The 14575-nt window shown below is 34.8% G+C and overlaps 2 protein-coding genes across 26 annotated transcripts in view; both read left to right on the top strand.

Annotated features, from left to right (window-relative positions):
• dpysl5a (dihydropyrimidinase like 5a) overlaps positions 1-14575 on the top strand; it is a 122463-nt gene that overhangs the window by 60356 nt on the left and 47532 nt on the right. The gene's annotated exons all lie outside the window — the stretch shown is intronic.
• Positions 1-14575, top strand: part of dnmt3ab (DNA (cytosine-5-)-methyltransferase 3 alpha b) — a 116100-nt gene that overhangs the window by 89023 nt on the left and 12502 nt on the right. For 15 of the 25 annotated variants that reach the window (XR_015512570.1, XM_087289049.1, XM_087289047.1 and 12 more), the window contains 7 exon segments: positions 2485-2619; positions 5640-5684; positions 5775-5854; positions 7467-7579; positions 7651-7834; positions 12379-12463; positions 13003-13148. Coding sequence is in view for 14 of the 25 variants with exons in the window: in XM_087289049.1 (XP_087145175.1) it covers positions 2485-2619; positions 5640-5684; positions 5775-5854; positions 7467-7579; positions 7651-7834; positions 12379-12463; positions 13003-13148 (788 nt within the window). In the remaining 11 variants the exon portion in view is untranslated. 25 annotated transcript variants of the gene reach the window in all.

The following is a 14575-nucleotide window of genomic DNA, read 5'->3' as shown; positions in this document are numbered from 1 at the left end:
ATTTTCTGTTGGTTTTGTCAGTTTGGCATCTGAGTACAGTCGTAGATGCTTTCTAGATGTTTATCCTTTAAGCCTGTACACATGCCAGCACCCGAGGAATTAAGCTTGTAAGGAAAAACTAGTCAAATCAAAACTATCCTGACCTCCAGACATGTGCGTGGACACACCACATTCCGATTTTTAGCGCATCAGTAATTCTGTTTATTTACTTGAGTAAATGTGTAAATCTATATTTATTCAGTTTTTAAATTAATTACAGTAATATTATTGACTAATATAAAAATGTTCATCTGATTTATGCACAATGCAGTTTATACAGTAATATTTTCTGTCTTTTAGTAGATATATTATATAAGAGACTTGCTTTGTTTATCAAATTAATTGAATCTATTTGGATTTTCATTATAAACATTGAATAAAAGTTAAAAAGATTCTATTTTTTGATTCGATAATCGAACTTGAGCATAAATTTCGATCGATTTCGATTAAAAATTTAAATGGTGACACCCCTATTGTAAACAACAAACAATTCCAGATAAGACATGCAAGATCAGCCTTTAATTTCAACAATCCTGAAATGTGCTTTGACAGAGAATTTACTTTTCAGTTTTTTTCTTGTTCCTGCACTCGGATAAATGAATTATGCACATTAGTTTTGTCTGCTGTAAAACCAAACAGTGAAATTAATCAATGGAAAGGTCTTTTAATCAAACATTTCAGGTTAAATAAAGAAAGATGTCTTATTGATGTGAAATAGTAAATAGTAAACTTAAGCTGACTGAATACATTCTCAGAAATAAAGGTTCAGAAGGTGTGACTAGAACGGTACCTTTACAAAAGGTATACTTTTGTACTTTACAGCTGCACATTAGTACCTTTAGGGTATAATTTTGTACTTTTAAGGTTCACTTTTAAGGTACAATGAGGAACAGATCTGTAGTTAATTTGGACAGTAGTAGATTCCGAGTTGGAGACACAGATTTAGAGTCCCACATGAGGTGGTTATTAATTAGCAGATAAGATAAATATTACCAATGCAAACATTATGTGGGCAGGTTACATTGTTACTCTGTGTCCTAACAACACGCTACAGGATGAGATTTGCAGTGATAAGCAATTTGGCTGTCTGCACCAGACGAAACATGACTGAATTTTAATTACAGCCATTCAGAGGCATAGAATAGTCCACTTACTCCACTCCGATGAAATAGTATGGTTCAAAATCTATTTAATACACATTAACCCACTTTAACATCATTAAATGTAGATGCTTAATCATTCACATGTGTTTAGTTCTAAAGTTCAGTTTCAAACACTTTATTTTCTTTTCAAGATCTGAGGTGAACTATCTGCTGTTGCTTTAATAAATGTCATGTAAAAGGGCATTCAAACCCACAGTATTAGCATTTAACACTGTATAAAGCACATGAGATGTACCTGAGGTGATCATTGTCAGTTTTCTGTTGTTCAGCTGCAAGAAATAAAAGCCATTTCTAAAATAAACATTTCAGGTGTTGGTATGAACAAAAACTCCTTTTTATATGGAAAATATTCATTTTATCATGCGCCATTGCTTTTGTTTAGGGCACGGTTTTAATCAGCCTTCAGCCTCGATAGACACTTCTGTTGATGTCGTCAATCTGGCAACCTGCGCTTATGTGTGTTTTGAACCAGGCATGTAGTACCTAGTTCAACCACTGGATGTCACATACTGCATCTTTAAGGACTTGTTAGGAACAAGGATTTAGTGGACTCAGACATGGTGCCAAATAGGGTTGTGCCGATCGACGATAGTATTTTAGATAGTAGGCAAAGATATCGCCAAGAGCTGAAACATATGATGATTTTAAAGACAATATTTAGCTTGTTTCTCATTAATGTAGACTGCATTAATGTAGATTTTTAAGTGCATTATTGGGTAAAATGAATAGTATTGTTATTTTTAAACATTCATTCATTTTCGTGTCAGCTTAGGCTAAATTTGGTCTGTCAGCGAAAATCTAACAGACGTCTAAGAATAGGCCAAAACTAGACTAGTCATCAAATAAACATAAATGAATGACTACAAATATACAGTCTGTCTAATCTGTCTATTTGACTACTAGACTAGTTTTAGGCTATTCTTGGATGTCTATTAGATTTTCACTGATAGCCCAAGTTTAGCCTTGTTTTAGCCAAGCTGTCTACAAAATTATTTGCTGGGAGGCATCCAGGAGCAAGGTTAACAATCAAAATATAGACAATAAATGAAATATAAACAAAAATAACTCTAAAGATACAGGATGTTTTTGTCTCTCAGTATATACTTAGTGGTTATCACAATAAATACCAGACAACACAGTGAAATATCATTAATTTCTCTCACATATTTTGAGTAATCTGCACTTTACATCTTCTCAATCTGAATCAGCTTTTACAGTATGGTATTTACTTCATGAAAGATTTGTTTTTATAACTGTACATGTGTTGTTGTGCCTCTATCAGCGGAGCCCTATGAGATGTGTGAGTGGGTGGAGCCAGAGGCGGCTTCATACTTGCCCCCACCAGCCAAAAAGCCCCGCAAGAGCACAGTCACAGAGAAACCCAAGGTCAAAGAAATGATCGACGAGCGGACTCGAGGTGAGCAGACACTCTCACTCAACCCAGTTCACAGAGTTCAAGCCTGTAAACACACACACACACACACACACACACACACACACATGCTAAATCAGGATTAGAGCACTCATCTGCTCAGCCGGCGCAGTGTAAACACTAGAGGGTGTGTCTGGAACTATGACGAGGCTTGTGTTTAATCTTGCCAGTTTAAAGAGATACGCTTTGAGATATGGCACATGCTCAAATTTTGTTGGCAAAGGCGTTCAAAATAGAACTTTTAAGATAATCCTAAAAGTTCTCATGTTTTAGAAGAGGAAAAGCTCAAAGGTATATTAAAGAAAAGGGCTGGTAAATCAGCATGCAGCTTTATTTACTAATCAAATGGAGAAAAAGTGGAGCAGGGTTGCACCATCTCCTTTGTTGGTTCAATAGAGAGGCAAAAGTTTAACTCCACTTGGAACTGTTTGGTAGTTCATACAGTGGCATGTATATTTCTTTAATTATGTTGTGTATTTATTGGATAAAATGCGTTAATGTTAAATGTAATGCTTGATATTAATAAAAAAAATTATCAATTTAATTAATATTATGCACTTAAATTTATATCATTCATACCAAGTATGGTCTGTTAAATGTGTATAATGATGATAATCATGATAATAATACATAATACATTTTAATATATTTATGTAAATATATATTCTTAACTGTAATATAGTGTATATATATATATATATATATATATATATATATATATATATATATATATATATACATTTATAATATATGTATAATATTATTGTTATTACCTTAAATAATTATATTTATTCATTTTCTTTTCGGCTTAGTCCTTTTGTTAATCAGGAGTCACCACAACCGAATGAACCGCCTATATTCAGAATTACTTTAATCAATATTATTATTTATTGAATTATTTTTTTAAATGTAATTTATATGATTACAGAAATCATTCTATTATTTAATGTCTAATCATAATTGAACTAAATTTTATAAATAAACTTATTTAAATGAATATTAAACAATATCTCAATATATATTTAGTTAAATATCAATACTAGTTATTAATATCTTTTTTATTTACTGTGGAAACTGGCAAAGATTTTCTTAGGATCACTTAATAAATAAACAGCATTTTACAATAAAATAGAAATCATTTGTAACGGTTGCGTATGTATGCTATGCACACAGGGATAATTCCACATACAGCTTAATTATGAGAATGGTCAAATAGGCCGGGGTCAAATACCAGCATAAACATTATAGTAGGCAATTCAGAAGCATAATCAAAAAACAGGCGAGAGGTTAAGTGCAGGCAGCAAGGAATCAAAACACGATAAACAGTCCAAAGTCAAAAACACTGGAAACAAGGAGACCCCTCTTACATAAGGACAGCAACAGCTTAACAATACTCTGCAACATTTGTGTGGAACAGAGGGGTTTAAATAGTGGTCATGAGTATCAGCTATGAGTATCTAATTAGTCAGGATCTGGAACTAGTTGTTTATGTGTGTGTGTGCGTAAGTGTGGTCCATGGCTGGGTTTTGTAATCCATCATGAGGCAGGATTGTAGTTTGGTGGTTAGATCGCTGCTGATCGTGACAGTAACATAATTATTGAAAAAAATTTGCACAAAAAGTAACTGAATGTTTATACTGAAGTGCGTATAAAGACATATGACAAAGATAAAGATAAAGATCTTAAAACCAATGGATTTATATTTTACACAGGGTTTTAACCAGCAGTACGAACTAGTTTGCCTTTAGATAATTGTTGATGTGGCAACTGAAATAATTGACTCTGAATTTTGCATTCATTTTTAATTGAGTTCAAGATTTTAAATAATTAAACCGCCTGTCATCAATTATTTCTCACATATTTAATATATTTATTATATGATATTTTACCAGGATTTGTTGGTGTGCTACAATGCTGAAAAAAATTCAATCTACAAAAAAAAGTCAATTTATTTTCAGTAATATTCTAGTTAATGTTTAGTCAGAGCTTGGCAAATATCAGGTTACTTGTAAAATCATGTACAAATTTGTTAACAGAATCGTTTATTTTATATTCCTCCATCCCCCCATACTATACTATTTAGTGTGACATTATATACTATTATAAAATGCATTATTTTTGTATTTTCACTCACTCACTTTTCTTTGACTTACTCCCTAATTTTTCAGGGGTTGCCACAGTGGAATGAACTGCCAATTTATTTTTAATCTTAAAATGAGATACATTTTTAAATATTTTTTTAAATGTGCCTTTGTCATTTTAGTAGAAACAAATTGGATAAAATGTACAAGAAAACACTATTTTTACCACTAACAACAACGGCTCCAACAACCTCCCTAAACCTATATATTTTCCTAATATTGTCCCAAAATATGGACAAACTCTTCAGTGTTTGAACATTCAGCAATGAAATTTAAACCACACTGAACTGAACTTCAACTCTGAAATCTGCATTTTACTAGAACTTCTATGTTAAGCGGCTGACACAGTCTACATTGTGGAAGTGCTTTATAAATAAACTTGAATTGAATAGAATTGAATTGAATATCGCACCTCTACAATAAGTAGCATTATTTCACTTTATGAAATTCAGGCCAGCAAAATAATACTTAGTTTTGAATAATTAATAGTATGTTGTTGGATTAAACAGTATGTTGCAATGCTTTTTTTGTAATTGTATTTGTATTTATATTATAATGTAGTGTCATGGTGTCCCTGTTACTGGGAGTAGGATAATCTGAACTTCACATCAAGGACCACAATGGAAATAAGTTTTATTTTTAAAACTGTATTGTGTAAATATTTGACGTATTAAGTATATTCACTTATTTTTTTCTCATATAAATGAAAGAAAGAAATGAAAAATAATCGAAACAATCTAAATATTATCAAGATATAAACCACTGGAGTGTCCATTCAGCAATAATTTAAGTTAAAAACGCTCCAGATGCTCGAAAGACCGGAAAGTTTTCCATTATTGAACAGTTTTGTCTGTTGTTTTTCAGAGAGGCTTGTGTTCGATGTCCGTCAGAAATGTAGAAACATTGAAGGTATGTTTTCCGCATAGAGATGTGTTTCATTACTGTCTGTCAGTGTCAGAATATTCTCTAGTGAAATCTCTTTGTCTTTCCACGCTTCAGACATCTGCATCTCCTGCGGCAGCCTGTATGTTTCCCTGGAGCACCCGCTCTTCATTGGAGGAATGTGCCAGAGCTGTACGGTAAACGCCAGGAAATCCCTGCTTCCCACTTCCTTGAGGGCTGCTTTGTTTGCCTGCTTGTGATTTTATTATCTACATTATTGGCAGTGACTTTGACTTTGACTTTTAAGTCACACATACACACTGTTTGCTGTATCTGATCATTAGCACAGATTTAAAGATTTAATAGTAATAAATATCATTAAATGAGTGTTCAAAGGTAAAGAAAACTACTACGTTTAGTCAAGATTTAGGGATCAAAGCAACTGTCACCTAATTGCAATCTGTTATTTAGGAGTTAGTACAGTTGTGAGGTAATGTTGTTAGTGAGTAAAGTAGCTACACAAAGTTATGCTAATGCTAGTTTAAAGTATAATTATGTGAGTTAATGTTGTTAGTGAGCATAGTAGCTACACAGAGTTTTGCTAATGCTAGTTTAAAACATTGTTAGGTAAGGTTTCATTTGTTAACTATATTATTTAATAAGCAATCAATGAAAATACTATGCTAATTTCAGCATTTACAAATTGATTATTAAAGGAACACTCCACTTTTTTTTTGGAAATGGTACAACTCCCCTAGTGTTAAACAATCAAATTTTACTATTTTTGAATCTATTTTGCTAAATTCCTGGCTGGTTTTAGCTGGTCAACCAGGCTGGTTTTAGAGGGGTTTTGGCCATTCCAGACTGGTTTCCAGCCATTTCCAGCCTGGTCTTAGCTGCTCAGACTGAGAGATGACCAGCTAAAACCATCTTGACCAGCCTAGCCAGGCTGGAAGCCCAGCTAAAATGTCCAGCTTAAACCAGACTCTTTAAGCTGGTTTTAGCTGGATTTAGCTGGTCATTTTCCAGCCTATCTAGCTAAGACCAGGCTGGAAATGGCTGGTAACCAGCCTGGAAATGGCCAAAACCCCTCTAAAACCAGCCTGGTTGACCAGCTAAAACCAGCCAACCAGCCTATGTTGGTTTAAGCTGTTTTTTTTTAGTAGGGCGGGAGCACTTTTAGCTTAGTTTAGCATAATCCATTGAACCAGATTAGACCATTTGCATCTCGTTCAATTGTTTTTAACATTTTGATAATTTTCCTGTCACTGTCACCTAGTTACCTAGCTAGGGACTATTTTCAGGTGTTGAGTAATATCATTGCACCTGCTGCAGCCATGGTACAGATGAGAGTATAGTTCCTAGACAGCTCTTCCATTGGTCTTAGTACACAATGTAACTACAGAAGAGTCAAACTTTAAAAAGGAAAGCTATTAAAACTTTATTTATTTTATTTATTATTTTTGAGCGACAGGCTAATGGTCTAATCCGATTTAATGATTTATGCTAAGCTAAGCTAAGCTAAGCTAAAAGTGCTCCTGCAAGACATTGAGATGGCCTGAATGGATTCAAAAATGGTCAAACTCAACTGTATAACTCTATGTACTCAAAAAGGGTGAGTGTTCCTTTAAGATAAGCAGTTTTTTGGAAGTGATTTCATAAAGTACAATGTTTTGGAAGTTTTTTAAATATAAACTGCAAACTCCCAGAAAGAAGTCCTCTCATCAGTACATGCCGATATTCCAGCTTTCTTCTATTTGGCAATCCTCTATAAACAAATGAACTTTTTATGCGTTTGTCCTTTTATAGAACTGCTTTTTAGAATGTGCGTATCAATACGATGACGATGGCTACCAGTCCTACTGTACCATCTGCTGTGGAGGGAGGGAAGTGCTCATGTGCGGAAACAATAACTGTTGCAGGTAAGACTGAACTCTGATGCTCAGTTTTTCTATACTGTCCTTCAGTCCTTCACCTCTAAGTTGTCCTGCAGGTGTTTCTGTGTGGAGTGTGTGGATTTGTTGGTGGGTCCTGGTGCGGCGCAGGCAGCTATTAAAGAAGACCCATGGAATTGCTATATGTGTGGACCGAAGACTCAGTATGGCCTGTTGGAGCGCCGGGCTGATTGGCCTTGCAGACTGCAGCACTTCTTTGCCAACAATCACGACCAAGAATTTGTAAGTGACATATACTGTTTTTTATCTAAATATTGGCAGTTTGAACTAGCCCTGTCTTAAAATCAGCACTGACTAATAGGGCTGCACAATATATCGTTTTTGCATCAATGACGCAATGTGTGCATTCACAATAATCACATCACAAGATATGCAATGTTGAGTCGGAATTATAGTTGACCAGGAGCTACAGAATTGTATTTACTTACTATATTTATACGAAATTTAGATATGAGCTAAAAACCTTATTTAATATTTTTGTCTTGTTTTTAGTCCAAATATCTTCAATTCAAAGCAAAAACAAGGTTATTTTTCTTGCCCACTGACAAAGTTTTGTTTGTTTTCAGGAAAAACTTAAAATAATAAAAAGTTGAAAACAAATAATATTTTTACTTGAGCTAAGAATTTTTAGATATTTGGACTAGAAACGAGACAAAACAGTCACAGAGAAAAGCATTTTTTTTGCCATTGTGGTAATTCAAAATCTGCACTTAAATACTGTTAGACTCCATAGAAAACCTTGACATTATGCTATTAAAATTATTTTATGAAAATATCCCATATCGCAATATTTATCACAGAAAAATAAAATATCACAATATCAGGTTTTCTAATATTGTGTAATCTAATTTCTAATACTATACCATTTATTATTAATAGACAAGCTCTGAAGCTCCCAGTGTCAGGCATTGGCTTTTTTGATCCGAAAGGAATTAGGCTGTGTCTTGGCTGGCTAACATCGGTAGAAATTCTGCCGCATTTAAAAAATTGGAAACTCGTCTAAACTTTGTGCTACTTGTTTGGATTTAGAGTAATATTCTGCGATCACAGAATCGCTGAATTCTGGATGGACTGCTCTCAACCGCTGCCTGTTTTTCAAGCTTTAAAAAGGAAAATGATCAAAACTCTTTTTAAAATTATTTTGAACGTAATGCTAATGGTCAAATTCGATTCAATTCATTGTGCTAAGCTAAGCTAAAAGTGTCCCAGCCAGAATAAGAAATCAACCGGATGGATTCTAAAAATGCTCTGGGAGACTTGTAAAACTTGCCTTTTTCAATAAAAGGTGGAGTGTTTCTGTAAAGACGGGTAAAATAACAGCGAAACAGGATTTGGTTACTCAAAATTAAAGTCAAAACATTAATATCATTTAATGTTATTGCGTCTTTGTGCTCATTCAGCGTTTCTAATTATCAATTTTAAAAACTGTTGTGCTGCTATTTTCGTGAACATTTTTAAATATCTTGAATATTAAAATGTAAATTATGTAATTATATAAAAGTATATATAATTGTAATCATATGCTTCCATTCGCATTTTTATGCACATTTATAGGATATCACATTTAAAAAATGCTGGATTGGAATGCTAAAGTGAACATGCATTAAAAATACACCTAAACAACATACAGTAACAAATATTAGCTCCCTTTGAATTTATTTATTTTTATTAAACATTTCTCAAACAGAGCAAGGAATTTTTTACAGTATGTCTAATAATATTTTTTCCCTTGGAAAAAGTCTTATTTGATTTATTTCAGCTACAATAAAAGCACTTTTTATTTTTTTAAACACCATTTTAGGGACAAAATTATTAGCCCCTTTACACTATATTTTTTCCCCGATACTCTACAGAACAAACCATCATTAAAAAATTGTCTAATTACCCTAACCTGCCAAGTTAACCTAATTAACCTAGTTAAGCCTTTAAATCACAATTTGAGCTGTACAGGAGTGTCTTGAAACATATGTAGTAAATATCATTTATTGTCATCATGACAAAGATAGCATTTTATTAGAAATTGTTATTAGAAATCAGTTCTTAAAACTATTATGATTAGAAATGCGTTAAAAAAAAAACTTCTCTCCAGTAAAAAGAAATTGGGAAAAAAATAAACAGGTGGATCATAATTTAGAGGAGCTAATAATTCCACTTCAACTATATGTGCTAATTTGAGGCAGATGTTTTGTTATTATTTGTGTAAATAATATGTGCATAAACTTAATCGAAAACACATTTGCAGGATACAGTTCTCAGTGTGCATTAAAGATCTTGTGATTTTGCCACAACAGGTGATAACTGGACTAAAAAGCACACTGATCACATAGTTTCAATGTTTGTTTTAATAATTCTAAAAAATAAGAAGAACTGTCCCAGAAATGTCTAAGATGATGGTGTTCCCAAACATCCATCAGGCATCCTCCTCAAAAGTCAAAATAGCATGACAGTAAATGCTATTGAGTTCTGTCTGCCACAATCTGATGAAAATGAGAAATAATTGTTTCCATGAAGGAATATTCTTTTTATATTGACATCCTCACACACTACAGTAGTTTGATTGTATTGTCTTGAACACATGGGACTGAAACAATCCTTTATTCTTGTTTATTCATTTTTGCAGTATTCAATTTTTGTGTTGAAGTAATATATTCAACTATAGATGGAATTTATTTACTTTTTTTTTAATTGCATGTATGAATGCATTTATTCATTTATTTAGTTATTTTGCTATTATTTGTTTGTTTAAAGGGTTAATACAACCAAACATTATCAAACATTATCCTATGATCAACTCACCCTCAAGGCATGTTTGGGTACTTTAGTTTTTTCATTCAAATTCAATCAGAGGCATTTTAAAAATGATCTTGCCCTTTTCCAGTTGTACAATGCCAACGGTCAGCTGGTTTTTATCAGGACACTAAGAGAATAAAGCACATCTATTCATAAGAAATGGAGGCGGATATGATGAATAAATGTTTTCTTTAGTGAATCCATGCAGTTTTGTAATAAAAATATCCATATTTAAAATTATAAATATATTTTGTGTTACTTCCAATGACTGTACTCCAGTCTCCTCATTTCCAGGGCATTTTCAGTGCATTATTAGCACCATCTAATAAATAAGAGTGAGTGAAAATGTCCCATTACAAACAAGGAAATGAAATGGGACCCTATCACACACCCGGCACAATAAGGCGCAAGATGTGTTTGACGCGATTTGATGCTATTTTCAGACCAGCGCAACCCTAATTCTCCCGTTTTGTGGCATGTTGTTTAAATAGCAAATCGATTTGCGTCACTTTGTGGACTTATGGGTGTGCTGGTCTAAAAAGGAAGCGTGTTAAGGCGCATTGTTGGTGTGATGCTATTTTAAAAAACTGAAATAGACCACACTATTGACCAACTGAAAGCTGGTCTAAAGTCCAGCGCAGAGGCGTTAGTTATGCACCTGTGCAGGTTCAAACACTTACACATTGCTTACATCGTTTCCTAGTACAACACCATTTCCTTACCCCATGAAAGTAGAGGAGTAAAGTAAAGGATTAAAGTAAAAATAAAGTAATGAGGCAGAGTGGAGGAGGCTCATTCTTTATCCTCACACTGCAGATGGTCTGTTTATCACTTATCTTGCTAGTGAAGCTTTCAATTTTTCCACTTACAAAGTCTGTCATGTAAATAGCAAATGCGCCATGGCACAACGCAACTGACTCTTAAAGGGAATGTGAGATGAGACTCTGATTGATTTAATGCACATTATACTCAAAACACACCCATAACTACTTAAGAGAATAAGCACTACCCTGTTACACCATGCATCAGGGCGCAAAGCATATTGTGGATTCGGACATGCCCTTAATGCTTTTGTAAAATTGTGCAAAAGCACGCACATCCCTCTTAATTGGGTGCTCAGCTAAAATAACGCAAAAGGTGCAAATAAATATTCATCAAAGGCAGCAACCCAAGCTCCAAAAATAAAAATTCATTAAATTAAAAAAGTTTGGGCTGTTTGAGCCCCAAAAAAAAAACGCTTTTATTCCATACACTTTAGACTTTGCGCCTAGGTCGTTACAATAGAGCAAGAGAAAAGTTGTTTATGAAAAAGTCTGGAAACCTCAAATTAACATTACACATTTTCTTTCTTATTTATATGCAATATTGTTACTATAAATATCACACTCCTCCTATAAATCGTTGTTTGAGCAGCTGTTGCAATTGTAATCAAGACCGGCGTGGTTTACAGTACAAACGCTGATGATTTGAGAGATTTATTATGCAATTATACGACTCCATTTGCTATCCAGACCATGTGAAAGAGCGCCTTGGCTGACATCCATTTGCGCTTGAAGAGCAGCCAGAAAGTGTTACAGTCGCTGCGCATTGTGCTTTTGACTACACATCTCCACATCATAGAGTTTTAGCTTACATACTCCACTCTTTCGATGCAACAAAAGTACAGGTTAGCAAAGCATTTCCCATTGTTAGCGCTACTGAATGCTAAGATGTTTAACAAAGCCCTTAGATAAGAAGGCACACTTAATCACAGGGAAAATGGCTAATGAAACAGCCTGGAGATACTGCGTTTATTGTACAGCCGCTCGACAATAAACCCTTGTTACTGGACTGGTTTAATGTAAAGGCTTCTTTGTTGGAAATGGACAGTATGTACAGACAGGTGCTCTTTTTAATAACAGAGCCGTGTGATTTAATGGCCTCTCTCTCTTGTCTTCTTGTCTGTCTCTCTTCCATCTTTTTTTCTTCTCTTTCAGGAACCACCAAGGCTCTACCCTCCGGTTTTGGCAGAGAACAGAAAACCCATTCGCGTCCTGTCACTTTTTGATGGGATCGCAACAGGTTAGCGAAGAGCGTCCGCCCTTCCTTTCATCCTCTCAGCAGAAAAAATAGTGCTGATCACATTACACTCATCCTAGCTTTTAAAGTGCACTTAGCTGAACTGTTCACTCCCATCGATAGCATGTGTGATTTTTTACTACTGGGATTAACTGCAGTCGCAGGTTTGACCCTGTTTATGGGTCGTGTTTGTACTGTACTTAAAGCCTGATTATTTTGTGGCACGAGCATATTTAGCAGCCAAAGAGCGGTTTAACTGGTCGCTAAATGCTCAATTAAATCCATTTTTAAATCCATCATTAATGTGATTTTAAGATGACTGATGTTTTATTTTGATTTGATCACAACTGTAGACTCAGGTTGTATTTATTTTTCTGTAGTTAATTACATTTTAAAAAATGTATTACTTGACAGCATGATAAAAACACAAAAAAATGCCACTGCGTCCATATTTAGTCATGACTTGCATTTGTCATACAGCTAATGACTCTCACAGAGTTAAAATAAATATATATTAAACCTTTGTTTTCCTGGTATTAAAGGGCTGCTGGTTCTAAGGGAGCTGGGCATCCAGGTGGAGCGTTATGTGGCCTCAGAAGTGTGCGAGGACTCCATCACTGTAGGCATCGTCCGGCACCAGGGGCGCATTATGTATGTGGGTGACGTGAGACAACTCACCCGAAAAAACGTGAGTGTCATCTTTGTTGGAGCGTACCAACTTCTTTTTCTGCAGATGTGGCAGCCATCTTGGATCTTAAGGGCCGTTTTCATTTTGTCTTTTTTTAGCTGCAGTTCATAACTTCTTTCAAACTTTTTTTTTTCTCTCACACACGGAGAGCTGGAATAAACGTTGGATTGAAAGAGAACGAGTTCTAAGGAACTTTCCTTTTCATTTTGGATTTAAAGAACAATCTCCTGTTCTGAAATTTAAATGTTATGGCAGTTAGAGATTAGACCATACAGATATTGGAACCTGTACTGTTACACACTAAACTCAATAGAGTCATGCAACACAGATGTCGGTAAGGCTAGCAATTTCAGGACAAAGTATAACAAAATTAATCTGCAGTTTTCTGTGATAAAAGCTAGCAGCTTTAATCATGTAGTGAATTATATTTGTGGCAATCAAATCTTACGTAACCACCTCTGCATTCAGGACAGAGAGCTGTCCATCAAAATCTTACTAACCAATGAGGCTAGACCGCTGTTAAGCCCGTCCCCATGAGAGTTTTCTGCCAAAATAATGTTTGAAAATTTGCAGTGTAAAGAAACCTGTTGAATTTCATTCATGATTGATGACTTGCAAAAATTTACTTTTGAAAAATCGTTAATAATAAACAAAGCAAATTGGGGGAACGTTACATTCATCGACAAAATTCACAAGTAAATTTCTTTCATTTTCAGATTATTATTTCTTTTTTGTATTTGAATATTGTTGATGTTTTATGGAAATGTTATATTTGTTTATATAAGGCTGTTTGTTTTGATTGGCACAAATATAATTGTATACAGTGGTACATAGTTCAAGTTATTGTAATTGTTCAGTTGATATTCTCTGGTGATTATCTTTATTTGTGTCAAACTGTCAAGACTTAACATCTCAACGTACAGTATTCACGCTGGTGCTTTGATTTACAGCTTAACATACAGACAGCCATATCACCCCCCCAGCCCAACACTGGGTACTCACTGAAACTAAGCAAGGCTAAGCCTGGTCAGTACCTGGATGGGAGACCTCATGGGAAAACTAGGTTTCTGTTAGAAGTAGTATTAGAGAGGCCAGCTGGGGGCGCTCAACCTGTGGTCTGGGTGAGTCCTAATGCCCCAGTAAAAGTAAAGGGGACACTATACTGTCAGTGGTCGCCGTCTTTCGGATGAGATGTTAAACCGAGGTCCTGACTCTCTGTGGTCATTAAAAATCGCATGGCACTTCTCGTAAAGAGTAGGGGTGTTACCCTGGTGTCCTGGCCAAAGTCCCTCAATTGGCCTTTACCCATCATGGCCTCCCAATCATCCCCATCAACCGAATTGGCTTTAACACTGTCTCTCCACTCCACCTATAGTTGGTTTGTGGTGAGCACACTGTTGCCAGTGTCCTGTGGCTGCGGTCAAATT

Source organism: Danio rerio, chromosome 17, assembly GCF_052040795.2.
Source record: "Danio rerio strain M-AB ecotype USA chromosome 17, GRCz13ab, whole genome shotgun sequence".
NCBI lineage: Eukaryota > Metazoa > Chordata > Actinopteri > Cypriniformes > Danionidae > Danio > Danio rerio.
The sequence above is the reverse complement of the archived record's forward strand: the minus strand, read 5'-3'. Positions and strand labels throughout refer to the sequence as shown.